Source organism: Pituophis catenifer, unplaced genomic scaffold, assembly GCF_029215685.1.
Source record: "Pituophis catenifer annectens isolate HBS135680 unplaced genomic scaffold, rPitCat1.0.hap2 SCAF_3, whole genome shotgun sequence".
NCBI lineage: Eukaryota > Metazoa > Chordata > Lepidosauria > Squamata > Colubridae > Pituophis > Pituophis catenifer.
The window spans coordinates 214,165,473-214,183,415 of record NW_027256883.1 but is presented as its reverse complement, the minus strand read 5'-3'; the positions used below and the strand labels follow the sequence as shown (position 1 = coordinate 214,183,415).

The 17,943-nt window shown below is 46.5% G+C and overlaps 1 protein-coding gene across 2 annotated transcripts in view; it reads right to left on the bottom strand.

The window, feature by feature from the left end:
* Positions 1-17,943, bottom strand: part of TM9SF4 (transmembrane 9 superfamily member 4) — a 50,146-nt gene that overhangs the window by 26,833 nt on the left and 5,370 nt on the right. The window contains exons 2-7 of one of the 2 annotated variants that reach the window (XM_070941850.1): positions 15,236-15,340; positions 10,026-10,125; positions 6,403-6,571; positions 6,149-6,278; positions 1,214-1,337; positions 264-382 (exon numbers count right to left, since the gene is read on the bottom strand). In XM_070941850.1, the coding sequence (XP_070797951.1) occupies positions 264-382; positions 1,214-1,337; positions 6,149-6,278; positions 6,403-6,571; positions 10,026-10,125; positions 15,236-15,340 (747 nt within the window). The remainder of the gene's footprint in view (positions 1-263; positions 383-1,213; positions 1,338-6,148; positions 6,279-6,402; positions 6,572-10,025; positions 10,126-15,235; positions 15,341-17,943) is intronic. The other variant, XM_070941851.1, reaches the window with a different exon arrangement.

The following is a 17,943-nucleotide window of genomic DNA, read 5'->3' as shown; positions in this document are numbered from 1 at the left end:
GTCCTGTTGTAGGCATGAAAGCCAGCTGAGTGACTGTGGGCCAATCACCAGGAGACGGTGAGTTCCAGTCCTACATTAGGCATGAAAGTTGGCTGGGTGACTTTTTGGGCCAATCACACTCTCTCTCAGCCCAACCCACCTGACAGGGGTGTTGTCGTGAGGAAAATAGGAGGAAGGAGGAGTATCAGCTACGTTTGCTGCCTGGAGTTAACTCTAGAGTAATAAAGGCAGGATGAAAATCTCTTCGCAGCTCCAGTACTCACCTCCCAGTGCACAGAATAGGTGAAAAAAAGCTCATTGGGCTTATTGGGGTCAATTTCTTGAGCGGAGGTGCTGGCAGCTTCAGGCAGGACACAAACGCCCTTCTCGTCCGCCTTCATATCTGTGGGCCAAAGAAGGAGGTCAGGACCACTAATCTTTCTTTCTTTCTTTCTTATCAGATTTATATACCGCCCTTCTCCCGGAGGACTCAGGGCGGTGCATAGCCAAAGTAAAAACATAAATACAAACATTAAAATACAGTTAAAAAGATATATTTTATTTATTTATTTATTTATTTAATTTTATTTCTATACTGCCCTTCTCCCGAAGGACTCAGGGCGGTGTACAGCCTATTAAAAGCACAAAGACAAACAACAATGAAAATAATTTAAAATTATTAAATAATTTCGGCTCAATATTAAAACCCCCCAAAATTTAAAACATCCAATTTAAAATCATTACATTGATAGCACGGCCTGGTGGAACAGCAGGGTCTTAAGGGCACAGCGAAATAACCTGAGGTCGGATGGTGCGTCAGAGCGTCCAAAATTTGGCAAATGCCTGACTTGATTCTGCTAGTTCAGGGATGTTAAACTCAAGGCCTGCGGCCAGATCTGGCACACGGGGTGCTTAAAACTCAGACCCAAGTGAGCGGCGCAGCAGACTAATGCTACTATTAAAGGTAGTATTTAGCTTCCAGCTGCCTGCAATTACTGCGAGTTCCATTCTCACCAGGCTCAAGGTCGACTCAGCCTTCCATCCTTTCTAAGGTAGGTAAAATGAGGACCCAGATTGTGGGGGCAATAAGCTGACTTTGTATAAATCTACAAAAGGATGAAGGCTATTGCTTAACGCCTTGTAAGCCGCCCTGAGTCTCCGGAGAAGTGCGGCATATAAATAAAAATTAAAATAAATAAATTAAATTTTAAAAAAATAGCCGCAGCCTTCTTACCTGCCAGTGCAATGCTCTGCGGGATGACCTCGAAGCGAACGACCCGGTAGGTGGGCTCCTGGTTCTCCTCCACCTCCTCTCGGTGGTAGTACAGGATGAAGGAAAGGTGGTTGTGCAGGAAAAACTGGAACAGACGACACAGAGATACGTATGAGAGAAGCCGGAACAGGGGAAGTGGAATGGGAGAACTCACGGCGAGACAATTTAACAATTCAATGTAATTATTTAAAATAAATAATGTAAGAAGAGACCAACTTGGTTTGCTATTTGTTCTCAAGACTTATTTTATTTGACACACACACACACACACACACACACCGGTCATTCTGCTTTGTTTGAAGACTTTCTGCATTTTATAATATTGGGAATATTGGATTTATTTTGGATGACGGACCCCATTGTCCCCTTGTGGCAGTTAAGAATCCTGAAAAACCACCCAAATTTTCTGCCTGTGTGATAGGCTCACAGCTGGTCCACGAACGTTCCCTCTTCTGTCGGCACATCCCGTGTGAACAAATCCAGCTTTCCCACCGTGATTTATGTCATTTCCTACTTTGGGACTTCATCCCAAGATGCCCACCCAAAAATGTGTCGGAATGGGGCAACTTGGTGCGGCCAACTCGCCGAGGTCAACACAGAGTAGCTAATTCACCGTGGAATAACAACTCACTACAGGACAATTCAACCATTTTTCAGTACTTAAAAGTAATTTTAAAACTTGTTTTAATTTCTGTCGTTCCCATTTCATTCTGTTCGTCCTTTTGCATCCTCCCTTTAATGGTTCTATTCCACCAATTTCTTTGATACCCGTGTTTCCCTGAAAATAAAACCGGGTCTTATTTGGCTTTGGGTCCCAAAATAAACACTAGGGCTTATTTTTTGGGGGTGGGGTTTTATTTTTTCCCCCCAAGTATGGGAGGCCCACTTCTTCTGCTTGCTTGCGGCGGGGCAAAAGGTCGTGAGGCAGGGCAGGTGGAGCTGCCCTATGTGCCCCACACTGGCTTACCTCAGGGCTCACGCAGCCAAGCCACCCACACCGCGACACCCGTCTCGCTTCGTGGCACCAACACATCGCTCGGCCTCTTGCTCCGTTGTAGCCCCGAGCAAGCAGACGAAGTGGGTTGGCGGCCACGAGGGCTCCTGCTGCACATGGTTGCTGGTGCTGCTGTCGTGAGGCAGGTGTCGGGGCATAGATGGCCTGGCTGTGGGGGCCCTGAGGTAAGCTGGTGCAGGGCACGTGGGGCAGCTCCACCACTGTGGCCGAGCCACTGCGAGCAACCAGATGGAATGGGTGGGCAACTTGGCTGCACAGGCTCTTGAGTAGGGCTTATTTTGGGGGTAGTGCTTATATCAGGACCGTAGTTGGGAGGGGCAGATACGGCTGGCGGCCCCCAGGGGGAGCGCCTTCTCTGTGGGGGCACCCGCCCTCTGGAACGAGCTACCTCCCGGAATACGACTAATCCCGGATCTCCGCACTTTCCGTAAGGCCCTGAAGACGTTTTTATTTCAGCAAGCCGGCCTGGCCTGAAGAGGTTTTATGGGTTAGTTTTTTAATTGTATAGCTAGGGGTTTTAAATTGGGAGGCCGATTAATTTATTTTTAGTTATCTTAACTTTTATATTGTATGTTATTTTAATTCTCGGCTGTTCACCGCCCTGAGTCCCTTTGGGGAGAAGGGCGGTATATAAATTCAATAAATAATAATAATAATAATAATAATAATAATAATAATAATAATAATAATAATAGGCACACGTAAAAACATGCTAGGGCTTATTTTTGGGGAAGCAGGGTGTTAGTGTCACTCTTGTCCCGCGGCGAGTTGGCTACGGCAAATTGTCATAAACCCCAGACGAAGGCCATATGGAGTAGACTGTGGGGCAGTTTTCCCCCATGTAGTCACTGGACACGACCCTTTGGAGACAGTTTCTCAAACTGTGGTCCAGAGTTCCAGGAACACCTGAGAGGACGTCTATGAGAGATTCAGGTTTTGTTTAAAAAATAAAAGTTCGCACAAAAGCAGCTCATTTTCCATCACTGGAGTCTTGCCTCTCGATGGATTCTTTTTTAAAAAAGTAAACAGGTTCTACGGCCTGAAAAAGTGAGACACTCCTTGCCTTACAGAATTGCTATGGGGGCCTGGACTCTGCCCCACCCACCAGCTTTTTACAATAAAGGCAGGCAGAAATGCGGAAAGGAAGTCAAAGCAAACATACCCACAAAGAAGTGAAACCGTCTGGTCATTTCTCTTGCCCCGGATAATTTTAAAATGGATTAAAAAAAAATTACAAAACGAATAACTAAAAAAGAATAAATTAAAAACAAAAGAAAAAACAAAAGGGAAACTCAGTGGCTCACTAGGTCTTTCTCTGCTGTCGGCTTTCTATGTTTCTTAAAATAAAAATCCAGGATGACTCATACTACGTCATAACTGATTTGGCTCTCCAGTACAGGAAGTCCTCGATTTACAATAGTTTAGTGACCGTTTGAATTCAATAAATTGGTTTCATCTTAGTTTGATGAAAAGGAGGACTAGGGGAGACATCAGTGGTGGGTTCCTCCCGGTTCGGCCTGGTTCTGCCGAGCCGGTAGCAGTAACGATATGACATCACCGAACCGGTTCTGACCCCCTGCTCCCCCACCCCCTCCCACGTTATTCTTACTTTTTATTTGGCCCCACCCCCAATCTATTGCTGCCTCCTGAGTCCTAGCTGATGCGCTATAAGGAAAAAAAACTGTTTAAACTCTTGCCGTGGGGCTTCAAAGGGCCGCCCTACGGCTGATCAGTGGTAAAAGGCAGTTTGGTGGTAGACCAGTGCCTCCAAAAACAAATAAGTAGACTGGTGCTTGCAAAAATACATGAGTAGACCGGTGTCTGCAAAAATAAATGGGTAGGAGCCTGGATAACTCAATAGACTAAGCACTGTGATTTAACACCAGCTGTCTGCAATTAAAGTAAGTTCGAATCTCACCAGGCTCAAGGTTGACTCAGCCTTCCATCCTTTCTAAGGTAGGTAAATTGAGGACCCAGTTTGTGGGGGCAATAAGCTGACTTTGTATAAAATATACAAAAGGATTAAGGCTATTGCTTAACGCATTGTAAGCCGCCCTGAATCTCCGGAGAAGGGCGGCATATAAATCAATTTTTTTTTTAAAAAAATGCAAAAATACATGAGTAGACCGGTGTCTGCAAAAATACATGAGTAGACCACTGCTTACAAAAATAAATGAGTAGACTGGTACAGCTCTGCAAGCGGTTAAAAGCCTGATAGACCAGTACCTCTGCTAAATCCTAAAGAATTGTCACATGGCCATCAAGCCACGCCCACAAAATAAGCCACGCCCACAGAACCGGTAGTAAAAAAAATTAGAACCCACCCCTGGGAGACATGATAGCAGTGCTCCAATATCTCAGGGGCTGCCCCAAAGAAGAGGGAGTCAAGCTATTCTCCAAAGCTACCTGAAGGCAGAACAAGAAGCAATGGGTGGAAACTCATCAAGGAGAGAAGCAACTTAGAACTAAGGAGAAATTTCCTGACAGTGAGGACAATTAACCAGTGGAACTGCTTGCCACCAGAAGTTGTGAATTCTCCAACACTGGAAGTTTTCAAAGATGATGTTGGATAACCATTGGTCTGAAGTGGTGTAGGGTTTCCTGCCTAAGCAGGGGGTTGGACTAGAAGACCTCCAAGGTCCCTTCCAACTCTCTTATTCTATTCTATTCATCTTTGTTTCCACCCTGCTGAACGCAAGTATTTCCTCTTTCTGCCACGTACCCCAAGGGAGAATTACCCATCCTTCCATCTCCTTGCACTGATCTCTGGCATGCAGTAAAGATAACACTAATCCATTGTGCGACCGGAGGAGACACGCCCTTCTGGAGCACAATGCATGAGGCTGCTATAAACTCCTTGGGAGTTATTTTTTAACTGTGGTTTGAGCAAGACTCAGATTCCTTTTTTTAAATATCTTAAAAGCAAATACAGGTAGTCTTCGACTTACAATCGCTCATTTAGGGACCTTTCGAAGTTACAACAGTGCTGAAAAAAGTGACTCAAGGCCCTTTTTCACACTTACGACTGCTGGCAGCATCCCCATGGTCACGTGATTTACATTCGGACGCTTGACAATTCGCATTTATGACGGTTGCCATGTCCCGGGGATCACATGATCAACTTTTGTGACAAAGTCATTGGGGAAACCAGATTCACTTAACAACCGTGTGACTAATTTAACAATTGAAGTGATTCGCTTAACAAACGCGGCAAGGTAAGTTGCAAAAAGGGGCAAAACTCAGTTAACAAATTTCTCACTTAGCCATGTAAATTCTGGGCTCAATTGTGGTCGTAAGCCAGTTTGGTTGGCTGGGGAATTCTGGGAGTTGAAGTCCACCCGTCTTTCACGCTGGCAAACATTGAGCTAAAAACCGGGCTCCTTCTGAGCAACCCACCAATTACAGGGAGTCCTCGACTTACAACAATTCATTTAGTGACCGTACAAGGCTGCAACGGAACTGGAAAAAAAGTGATTTACGACTGGTTCTCGTACTTATGACTTGCACTACAGCCCCCATGGTCACTGGCAGGTACTTAATACGGTTGCAGGATTTTGAGATCATGTAATACCTTTTTGCAACCTTCCTAGCCAGCTTCCAAACAAGCAAACTCAACGGGGGGAAGCCAGATTCACTTAACAACATGATTCTCTTAACGACAGCAGTGATTCGCTTAACAACCAGGGCAAAACAGGCGTAAAAACAGGCACAATTCACTCAATAACCTCCTTGCTGAGAACAGAAATTCTGGTCCTGGAATTTGGGACCAAACTTTGTGGTCGTAAGCCGAGGACGACCGCGAATCAAGGGATAGAGCGAAAGGCCCCATCAGGCGTCCGTGAATGCCTCCCACCCCTCACAATGATCCCTGGTACCCCTACCCTGTTCTTCTCCATGAATCCAAGTCGGTAGCCATGTTCGAACTGAAGGTCCCGCTCCTTGTTCTTCTCCTCCTCTTCACGGTTGGAGTAGAATTCCAGCCTCGTGGCCACCGGCAAGTTGTCGGCAATGCTGCAGGGACAAATCCTGGGGGGGTCAGACCCACCGCCTTCCCTTCTCTCCCAAGGACCTCCCCCGGCCTCACGGAAGGCAAGGCAGGCAGACCCCTGCTCCTTCGGAGGTCAAGAGGACTCACAGGTGAACGTAGTATTCCTCCTGGATCCGTTCCACCACCAGTTGGCTTTTCTCCTTCGTCAACACAACGGGCTTGTTCGGGGCATCGCACAACACCTCACACTTCTTTTCTACGTTCATGGAAACTTGGAAAGGCGTGTTGACAATGCGGTCCCCTCTCAGGACCTCACCTGTGAGCAGGGCAGGGTTGAGGGGAGGAAGAAGAAAACTATTCAGGGATGTAAGGCTTATTACGGCAGGGGGGAAATCTAAAATTTGTTACTACCGGTTCTGTGGGCGTGGCTTGGTGGGGGGGGGCGGTAATGTGACTGGGTGGGCGTGGCCAATTTTATTTTATTTTTTACTTTTAAAACCATCTTTTCTATAGCCGCCTCGGCGAAGAGGTTGTAAAAAAATGTCTTCAAAAGCCTCTGACGATCCCAGCTGAGTTGCCTGATTGGCAGAGGCTTTTTTTCTTTTAAATGCCTCTGACGATCAGGCAACTCAGCTTGGATCGTCAGAAGCTTTTAAAAGAAAAAAATCCTCTGCTGATCAGGCAACTCAGCTTGGATCGTCAGAGGCTTTTAAAAGCATTTTTTCTACAACCTCTGAAGAGCTTGTAGAAAAAATGCTTTTAAAAGCCTCTGACGATCCCAGCTGAACCGCGCGATCATCAGAGGCTTTTTTTTTTTTACTTTTAAAAGCATTTTCTCAGCCGAAGAGGTTGTAGAAAAAATGCTTTTAAAAGTAAAAAAAAAAAAAGGCTCTGATGATTGTGGGGCTCAGCTGGGCATGGAGGGGGGAGGCAGGGATTTTTGCTACCGGTTCTCCGAACCACCCACCGCCATCGCTATCGGATCGGGTGATCCGGTCCAAACCGGGAGCATTTCACCCCTGGATTACGGGCAAAACAAAGAGTTATCAACACAAATATATTTAGCGTATTTATAAGCGCATAAATAAATTTGAAATAAATTTATACATTCTATCATTTTTTTTAATAACCCTGTACAGGTAGTCCTCGACGTACAACCACAATGGAGCCCAAAATTTCTGTTCTGAAGTGAGACGTTTGTTAAGTGAGTTCTGCCCCGTTTTACGACTTTCCTTGCCACAGTCGTTAAGCGAATCGCTGCAGTTGTTAAGTTAGTAACCCGGTTGTTAAGTGAATCTGGCTTCTCCATGGACTTTGCTGGTCAGAAGGTCGCAAAAGGGGATCACGTGACTTTGGGACACAACAACGGTCACAAATATGAACCAGTTTCCAAGTGTCTGAATTTTGATCACATGATCGCGAGGATGCTACAAAGGTTGTAACTCTGAAAAACGGTCCAAAGTCACATTTTTAAGGTGCCATTGTAACTTTGAATAGTCATTAAATGAACTGTTGGAAGTCAAGGACTACCTGTAATCCCATTTTTATGGGATTGGAGTCAAGGGCGACTGAATGGAGCTGAGCGTTTACTGGCCAGATGCCCTTCCTGATCCCTACACAAAGTTCACAGCAGATATTTTCGCTTTGGGCCCTGATAGGGAAACATCTGCCGCTGGTTAGGATTGAACTCTCAGCCTTCTAAGTGGGAGGTGAACGTCTTTTACCTCTAGGCCACCGTGCCGTTCAGCTATAAATGCAAATATATTTAACCTATCAATATATAAATACATTTTGTAAGTGTTGTGGCCCGTACATGGCCTGTGCAGCTAGTAGCTGATTCCGACAGCGAGGAGGCTGGTGTGGTGCTGCGCCAGCAGCCTGTGCAGTTGGCACTTGAGTCGGACAGTGAGGAGGCTGGAGAAGATGCGGTGCCAGAGGCGGGGATTCAGCCAGGGCCTTCAGAACCTCCAGAAGCTCCCATAAGTGAAGAGGACGAAGAGGAGCCTCTTCTCGATGCACGGGCGCACAGAGCTGCCAAAAGGCAGGAGTGGCTCCTCAGGAGGAGGTCTCCTCGAGAGTAAGGCTTGGGACTAATTGGCCACTCCCTTAGCCTATTTAAGGAGGAACACCAACTGAAGCAAGTTATAGGGAACAACTTTAGTTCACTCTCCTTTGTGCCTTGATCTTAAGTTCTCTGCAAATTGGTTCTGGGCTTTCTGCCAACCATAGTAAGATTAAGATTATTTATTCTTTGGATTCTTGCAGGCTGTTAAGAAAGTTAATTAACAGCCTTTGTTTGAAAAAAAACTAAATTATTTGAGTAAAATAAGCTTTGTATAGAGTTTGTGTGTGCTGCGTTCTTTGGGGTCCGTAGCTGGGGCAGAACAGTAAGTAAGTAAATAAATAAAAATGCATTTATATATCTGTTTAAAGGCAAACCAATATTTCTGGGGCACTAATTGGTGCAGAGAAAAGACAGAAATTTTACCTGGGCAGGGGATTCCTGTGGCAGGCTAGGCTGACTCCCTCCCACAGGATCTCTAAACCCCCATAGGAGCTGAAATTCCTCAAAGCACAGCATTTTTCTAATTTTCTAGCCTAATTTTCTCCCCTTCTTTTAAATTTTTAAATTGAAATTTTAATTTGTTTTAAATTATTGGGAATTTTAATTGTCTCAGGCAAAATTATTTAATTTGGTTTTAATTATGTTTTTTAACTTTTGTATTTATGTGTTTTATTTTGTGCCTGTTCACCGCCCTGAGTCCTTCGGGAGTAGGGCGGTATACAAATTTAATAAAATGAAATGAAATTTTGCTCCTTGCTCAAAACTGTTTACAGGTGGTCCTTGACTTACAACAGTTCATTTAGTGACCATTCAAAGGTGCCACAGCCCTGAAAAAGAGCGACTGTTTTTCACACTTGCAACCACTGTAGTATCCCCATAGTCACATGATAAAAATTCAGACGCTTGGCAACTGGCTCGTATTTAGGACGGTGGCAGTGTTCCCGGGATCACATGATCTGTTTTTTGCGACCATCTGACAAGCAAAATCCATGGGGGGGGGGGGGACAGGGGGAGCCAGACTCGCTTAACAACCATGTGACTAACTTAATAAATGCAATGATTCATATAACAACTCTGGAAGGAAAAGTTGTAAAATGGGGCAAAACTCGCTTAACGAATGTTTCACTTAGCAACATAAATTTCGGGCTCAATTGTGGTCGTAACTTGGGGAGTACACCTGTGTTTGATGGGACTGTCTGGTTTGAAATAGTGACACCTGACCCGGCCAAATTCTATCCTCGGGCAATATTTTCTTGCAACTTTGGAAACCCTTAAAGCATCTGACCTTTAAATGATTTTGCAAGACCACCCCCCCACCCCGCCCCCATGAGACCGTAAGTAGCCTCTAGAGAGCCCTGGAGAGCACAGTGCTTAATGTGCACAATTGCAGGCTAACACACTGCCCGCTGCCAGCAGTTCGATCCTGACCTGCTCAATGTCGACTCAGCCTTCCATCCTTCCGAGGTGGATAAAACGAGGACCCAGATTGTTGGGGGCAAGAGGCTGACTCTGTAAACTGCTCAGAGAGGGCTGGAAAGCATTGGGAAGCGGTATATAAGCCTAAGGGTTACCGTATTGCTAAGAGGTGCTGGAGGTCAGACTCACGGAGGTGTCAATCTTCAGGACTGCCAAACCAGAGGTGCCAGGACATGTACAATAGGGAAGGTGGAATGTTATGCTAGGGGAAGGAGGACTGGGACGTTACCTAAATTTTCAGCTTTATATTTGATGGTGTCCGGCCGGCAGAAGGGCAAGGAGTAATACTCGTACGGTAACTGCGTCCGCGAACTGGTGAGTTTCACAGCCTGGAAAAAGAGCGAGAGAAAGAGACACCGTCTGTCCCAAATCGCTGCATCTGAGTAGATCCCAGTGGATTCATGACAAAGGCTACATCATGCCCTGATCCTCCTCCTTTTGCCCTCAAAATAAAGTCTGCTGTTTATAGACAAAAGCTTACAGACAATTGGCTGGCAATGCTATTATTGTCTATCTCATATATTCACTCATAAGCACAATCTAAGAGGCTGCTAATCACCCCAAATTCCGGGCATTCGTGGTTATGGAGAAGACAAACTTCCTGCGGTATTTGGTCTCATATATTCAAAAATGCTCAAACGCTGAAAGGGTTTATAGTGGGTACGAGGAAACACATTCTGAGAACAGAACTACTCACATCGTAAAAAGATCCAGCATCCATAACAAGAAAAACTTGATTGACAGGTTATATAATCTAGCACAGGGGTGTCAAACTCAAGCCTGCAGGCTGGATCTGGCCCACAGGATGCTTAGATCTGGCCCACAATGCCTCTGCCAGCGAAAGGAAGGAAGGAAGGAAGGAAGGAAGGAAGGAAAAATGGAGGGAGGGAGGGAGGGAGGGAGGGAGGGAGGGAAGGAAGGAAGGAAGGAAGGAAGGAAGGAAGGAAGGAAGGAAGGAAGGAAGGAAGGAAGGAAGGAAGGAAGGTGTCAGGCCTGGAAGCCAACTTTTGCATTGGGCCTTCAGGCCTGCCACATTTACTACTGTGGGAAACTGGGAGGGGGGATTGTATGGAGAAAGGGTGATATGTAGTCATAGCAACATTCCTTTCTCTGAGAGTCAAGGACATCTTGCCCTGCACCTGGACGGCTGGAACTGGGAGGCATCTCCAGTTGGGATGGTGCTTTGATTGGACCATATGATGGATTTGTGGGTGTTGGGCAGGGACTTGGACTTTCCTTTGGGTGGGGAAAACCTGGAAGCTTTCAGATTCAGGTTTTCTCAGATGTGCCAATATGACACCTCTAATAAAATAGAACTTTGAGGAACTTCAAGCCTCGGACTCTTTTTTCATTGGGGGTGTTGCTTAGAACCCTGACAGAAGGAAGGAAAGAAAGGAGATGGGAGGAGGGAGAGCGGGAAGGAAGGAAAGAGATAGGAGGAGGGAAGGAAGGAGATGGGAGGAGGGAGGGGGTAGGGAATGAAGGAAGAAAGGGAGGGAAGGAGGGAAGGAGGGAAAGGTGGGAGGAGGGAGGGAGGGAGATGGGAGGAGGGAGGGTGGGAAAGAAGGAAAGAGATAGGAAGAGGGAAGGAAGGAGATGGGAGAAGGGAGAGAAGGAAGGAGATGGGAGGAGGGAGGGAAGGAAGAAAGGGAGGGAAGGAGGGAGGGAGGGAAGGAAGAAAGAAAAGAGGAATGGAGGGAAGGAAGGAGATGGGAGGAGGGAGGGAAGGGAGGGAGGGAAGAAAGGGAGGAAAGGAGGGAGGGAAAGGTGGGAGGAGGGAGGGAGGGAGATGGGAGGAGGGAAGGTGGGAAGGAAGGAAAGAGATAGGAGGAGGGAAGGAAGGAGATGGGAGGAGGGAGGGGGTAGGGAATTTTTATTTTTATTTATTTTATATTGGATTTCTATACCGCCCTTCTCCCTGAGGACTCAGGGCGGTGTACAGCCAGATTAAAAAACATGCAGAACAAATATTAAAAACAATTAAAAGATATATAAATTTGGCCCAATTAAAACTCATTACCAATTAAAAACGTTTAAAACATTTAAAAAACAGTTAAAAATTTCATCTTAAGCCAGCCCGGCTTGTTTAAATAAATGGGTTTTAAGGGCGCGACGGAAGGCACTGAGGTCTTGGATTCTCCGTATCTCTGGGGGGAGCTGATTCCAGAGGGTAGGTGCCCCCACAGAGAAGGCTCTCCCCCTGGGGGTCACCAGCCTACATTGTCTGGCTGATGGCACCCCGAGGAGGCCCTCTCTGTGGGAGCGCACGGGTCGATGGGAGGTCGTTGGTAGCAGCAGGCGGTCTCGGAGATAGCTAGGCCCTATGCCATGGAGCGCTTTAAAGGTGATAACCAACACCTTGAAGCGCACCCGGAAGACAACTGGGAGCCAGTGCAGCTCGCGCAGGAGCGGTGTTACATGGGAGCGCCATGCTGCTCCCGTCACTACCCGCGCTGCTGCGTTCTGGACCAGCTGGAGCCTCCGGGTGCTCCTCAAGGGGAGCCCCATGTAGAGAGCGTTGCAATAGTCAAGGCGAGAGGTGACGAGGGCGTGAGTGACTGTGCACAGGGAATCCCGATCAAGAAAGGGCCGCAACTGGCGAATCAGGCGAACCTGACAAAAGGTCCCCCTGGTTACAGCCGTCAGGTGTTCCTCCAAGGACAGCTGCATATCCAGGAGGACTCCCAGATTGCGAGCCCTCTCTGTGGAATGAAGGAAGAAAGGGAGGGAAGGAGGGAAGGAGGGAAAGGTGGGAGGAGGGAGGGAGGGAGATGGGAGGAGGGAGGGTGGGAAAGAAGGAAAGAGATAGGAAGAGGGAAGGAAGGAGATGGGAGAAGGGAGAGAAGGAAGGAGATGGGAGGAGGGAGGGAAGGAAGAAAGGGAGGGAAGGAGGGAGGGAGGGAAGGAAGAAAGAAAAGAGGAATGGAGGGAAGGAAGGAGATGGGAGGAGGGAGGGAAGGGAGGGAGGGAAGAAAGGGAGGAAAGGAGGGAGGGAAAGGTGGGAGGGAGGAGGGAGGGAGGGAGATGGGAGGAGGGAAGGTGGGAAGGAAGGAAAGAGATAGGAGGACGGAAAGAAGGAGATGGGAGGACGGAGGGAAGGAAGAAAGGGAGGGAAGGAGGGAGGGAGGGAAGGAAGAAAGGAAAGAGGAATGGAGGGAAGGAAGGAGATAGGAGGGAGGGAGGAAAGGGAGGGAGGGAAGGAAGATTCTAACTGAGGGAGGATCTGAGAGAAGTCCTGCCTTAGCATTTGGCCACCACAAGTGCCCCCGACACGAGTGATGTCAAGCTGGAAACTTGTCCTGGCCATGCCCCCGACGCCCCCAAGGTCAAACACAACCTTGAAATAGGTAGGCACCCCTGGTCTAGCCTATCTGAAGGGTGCCGGATTGAAGAAAACTCACTCAAAACCCTTCACATATTTTACCACGCTATCCCTGTAAGGTAACTTACAGACCAGAAGTCCTCCAAAGTCCCTTCCAACTCTGTGATTCTGTGATTCTGTATCTCTTACAATGATCCGGGATTCTTTTCATTCTAGATTCCTTTTCCCAACCAGCCTTACAACCACAGGACAGAAATAGTTTCACATGAAAACCTATCAATTCCCCGGGGGGTTCAGCAAAGGTAAAACTAAGCAGGTGAAAAGTGTCATCAGGTGAAGAAATCTTTTCCCACAGCAATTAAAAGGATTTAAACGGGGCTTAACAGGTGAGGCTGCTTGTCATGAGTCAGAAATCCAGACAAAGCGATCGATGGCGCTTTGGGTTGTATAATCAGAGGCATAGAATCAAAATCAATGTGAAGTATTAGCACCGCTTTGTAAAGCCTTAGTAAGGCCACACCTGGAATACAGTATGCAGTTTTGGTCACCACATTACAAAACAAAGTGTTGAGACTCTAGAGCAATGTTTCTCAACCTTGGAAGCTTGAAGATGGGTGGACTTCAACTCCCAGAATCCCCCAGCCAGCGCTGCTGGCTGGGGGATTCTGGGAGTTGAAGTCCACCCATCTTCAAGCTTCCAAGGTTGAGAAACACTGCTCTAGAAAGAGCACAGAGAAGAGCAACAAAGAGGATTAGGGGACTGGAGGCTAAAACATATGAAGAACAGTTGTAGTAACTGGGTATGTCTAATCTAGTGAAGAGAAGGACCAGGGGAGACATGAGAGCAGTCTTCCAATATCTCAGGGGCTGCCCCAAAGAAGAGGGAGTCAAGCTATCCTCCAAAGCACCTGAATGCCGGACAAGACACAACAGATGGAAACTCATCAAGGAGAGAAGCAACCTGGAACTGAGGAGAAATTTCCTGACAGTGAGAACAGCCCATCCCTGTGAGGACTTACGTGGATCTATCAGGATAGATACTCCCAGTATTTTCCAGTATCTACCCACAAGCTAGTACCGTATTTTCTGGCGTATAAGACGACCCCCGACTTTTCCTGTTAAAATATAGGGTTTGGGCTAGACTCGCCGAATAAGACTACCCCTCTTCCAACGCACACCAAAGAAAAATTAAAAAACATCAACTGGCTCACCCACAATGTAAAAGCAGCTGTGCTAGACCCAAAATGGCCCCTGCAAGAAGCAGGAACCTCACACAGCCACAAAAACCCAACTTTCACACTTTACACACACAAAATTCCACATACAGCTTTGTGAGATTTTGTGTGTTTGTGTAGTTAGAATGAAACACTACAGAAACACACTAAATGTGCAGAAAGCTGCACAAATATTATTTTATTTTTATTTTTATATGAAAGCTAAATTTAAAACTTCCTAAACTTTAAATGGCTAGGTCTAAAAAAGAACAACTAAAAAAAACCCCAATTAACTATTTTTTTTTAAAGCTCCCAAAGGGGAAAAAAACTTACCCAATAGAACAGGGGTCTCCAACCTTGGCAACTTTTAAGACTTGTAGATTTCAACTCCCAGAATTCCTCAGCCAGCTTTGTTTTGCTGGCTGAGGAATTCTGGGAGTTGAAGTCCACAACTCCCTGCCTGCTTGATTGCAGGCAGGGAGTGGCTTGCTGATGGAATGGATTCAGGCAAGCGAAGCAAGGCAAGCGTTGCGACTAGCAGCTAAGGTAAGCAAGCTGGAGGGGGAAAATTTTTCTTTTTACATGGCTCTGGCGATTCCAGCTGAGTTGCCTGATTAGCAGATCGTCAGAGCCTTTCGGGCAGGTCTGCCTGGTTACAGGAGAACGACACCCGGCGTATAAGACGACCCCTGACTTTTGAGAAGATTTTCATGTGTTAAAAAGTCATCTTATACGCCGGAAAATACGGTATCTAGTACGGGCATTTTAAGAACTGCAGTCCTCTGCAGGGAGGAACTTTTAATTTTTTCTTTCTTTCTCGGGGTGATGACAAACTTGAATAATCAGACCTGGCCGGGATTCTGGGTCAAATTCTGGAGGGCATGAAACTCAGGGCCATCTTACCTTGATTTCTACAGGAGCATTCCGGTGAAAATTGATGGGAGCCACTCCTGGCACGTAGAAGCAACTCACCCCATGCCACAAGAGGAAGAATGGGCACGTAAGCCTCTGCCAAGACAAAAATGAGAGGCCTGTCACCAAGGTGATCTCTGTTCAGAATAGGACAGACTCAAGAACGATCGCCCAGTTTATTTATTTATTCGACGCACGGCATAAAGCGCATGGGTAACATTAATAAAATTATACAGAAGGCACACACAATACTATGGTACATGTATGATGAGAGTATGTACCCAATTTTGTAAGGTATGGGGAGCCTGGATAGCTCTGCAGACAAGACACTGTAATTTAACACCAGCTGCCTGCAATTAAAGTAAGTTCGAATCTCGCCAGGCTTAAGGTTGACTCAGCCTTCCTTCCTTTCTAAGGTAGGTAAATTGAGGACCCAGTTTGTGGGGGCAATAAAATATACAAAAGTATGAAGGCTATTGCTTAACACATTGTAAGCCGCCCTGAGTCTCCGGAGAAGGGTGGCATATAAATCAAATTTAAAAAAAAACAAAACCCTCATCTATCAGTTACAGGTTACATTTTAAAATACGTTGATTCATGAAAACACAACAAGATCTAATAAAGGAGAATCTTTGTAGCTCAGGGTTGACATGAGGGGTCCTTGGTGATCTCTAAGCTTGTTTTCTTGAAGTTGTTTCATTACCCAAATTAAGGAACATCCTCAGTGATAGAAGGAAGTGAGGCTGCAGGAAGAGGAGGAGAAGGGGCTGTGGAGTCCTTGGTGCTCTCTGAGTTTGGTGGTTTTCTTGCAGGCGTTTCATTACCCAACTAGGGAACATAATCAGTGATAGGAGGGAGGAGGGTTTGCAGAGAGGAGAAGATCTGTTAGCTTGGGGAACTGGAGGTGGGGGGTGTCTTGTGATGCTGGAGGGGAGAATATATTCTGTGTAGGCCCAGAGTAGAAACATGGGCAGAGCAATGTTGCAGAGATAGATTTCTAAAGTGTTTGTCCACTTCAGAGTAGGGGTTTATCTTCCTGTTCTCTTATTTCAAATGTCAATTTACTCAATGACTCTCAAAAAGGATGCAAATGGCCAGCTGTCTGCAAGGGGTAGAAATCCTTCCCTTCCCCACCATCCAGTCAGATCTGAAGAAGCTTCTTGGATGAAAAGTGAAACGTCTTCAAAGAAAAACAAAGGAAGTCCAGTTGCCTCTTGGAAAAAGCATCTTTGGGACAGCCATGACCTGGGTGACGGAGATTCTCTACAGACTACATGGCTGGACCTGATGCCACTCGGGAGCAGAGGGCACATGGGAAATAAAAGTTTCAGAGGGTGCCCCGTGCAGAGTGGCAGGCCGCGACAGATGACATGGCAAGGTGACAAGGGCATGAGTCACACTTCCTGATCCGGGAAGGACTGCAACGGGGCAAACCAGTTGTGGTAGATAATGACACCCTTCCTTTCCTGACACTCCCTGGCAGGAGACCAGGCAGATTCCCCTAAATCGCGGATTTGCATCCTGGCCAGAAACAATCTCTGAAAAACAACATTTATGTCTTGCAGGAATTTACTTGGGAGCTGGCTGAGGGATGTCGTAAGGCACCGGGTCACGATTTTGATAGCACCCCCGGCTTGACCAGGGGTGTCAAGTCAGGACAGGTAGTCCTCGACTTACCACTTAGTGACCACTCGATGTTGCAACGTCACTGAGATGGCTTAACGTCCGTTTTTCACGCAGCATCACCATGGTTAACGTGATCAAAATTCGGATGCTTGGCAAGTGGTTCATACTTACGACGGATGCAGCGTCCCGGGATGACGCGATCCGCTTTTGCGACCTTCTGACCAGCAAAGTCGATGAGGAAACCAATTTCACTTAACAACTGTGTGACTCACTTAACACACACCCAATGATTCGCTTAACAAGTGTGTCAAGAGAAGTCCTAAAATGGGACGAACTCCACTTAACAAATGTCTCACTTAGAAATATAAATTTTGGGCTCAATTGTGGTCGTAACTCGAGGACTACCTGCATCATTGGGCTACTGTTGATACCTCAACCTGATGGTAAAGCACCTCAGGGAGCTATTACTGTCTTTAATTGCTCTTCCCACTCATTCAAACTGGAACCGCCTACTTCAGAGTAACCAGTGCAGAACCCAAGAAGAACGCAGGTAGTCCTCAAATCATGACCACAATTGAGCCCAAAATTTCCATTGCTAAGCAAGACAGTCGTTAAGTGGAGATTTGCCCCATTTTATGACCTTCCTTGCCAGCTGATAAGTGAAACACTGCCGTTGTTAAATTAGTAACACGATTAAGTGAATCCCTGCACTTAAGTGAGTAACATGGCTGTTAAGTGAGTAACATGGCTTCCCCATCGACTTGGCTTGTCAGAAGGTCGCAAAAGGGGATCACGTGACCCCGGGAAACTGCGACCGTCATAAATACGAGCCAGCTGCCAAGTGTCAGAATTTTGACCATGTGACCAGGGGGGTGATGCAACGGTCATAAGTGTGAAAAATTGGTCGTCACTTTTTTTCAGTGCTGGGGTAACTTTGAATGGCCATTAAACGAACAGTTATAAGTCAAGGACTACCTGTAGTTTTTCCTTCCATCTATGAAGAACCAATTCAAAGGTTGAGCTGAGCAATTTAATATAGAAATTGATGTATGTTTGCTTTCAGCTTTTTTTGT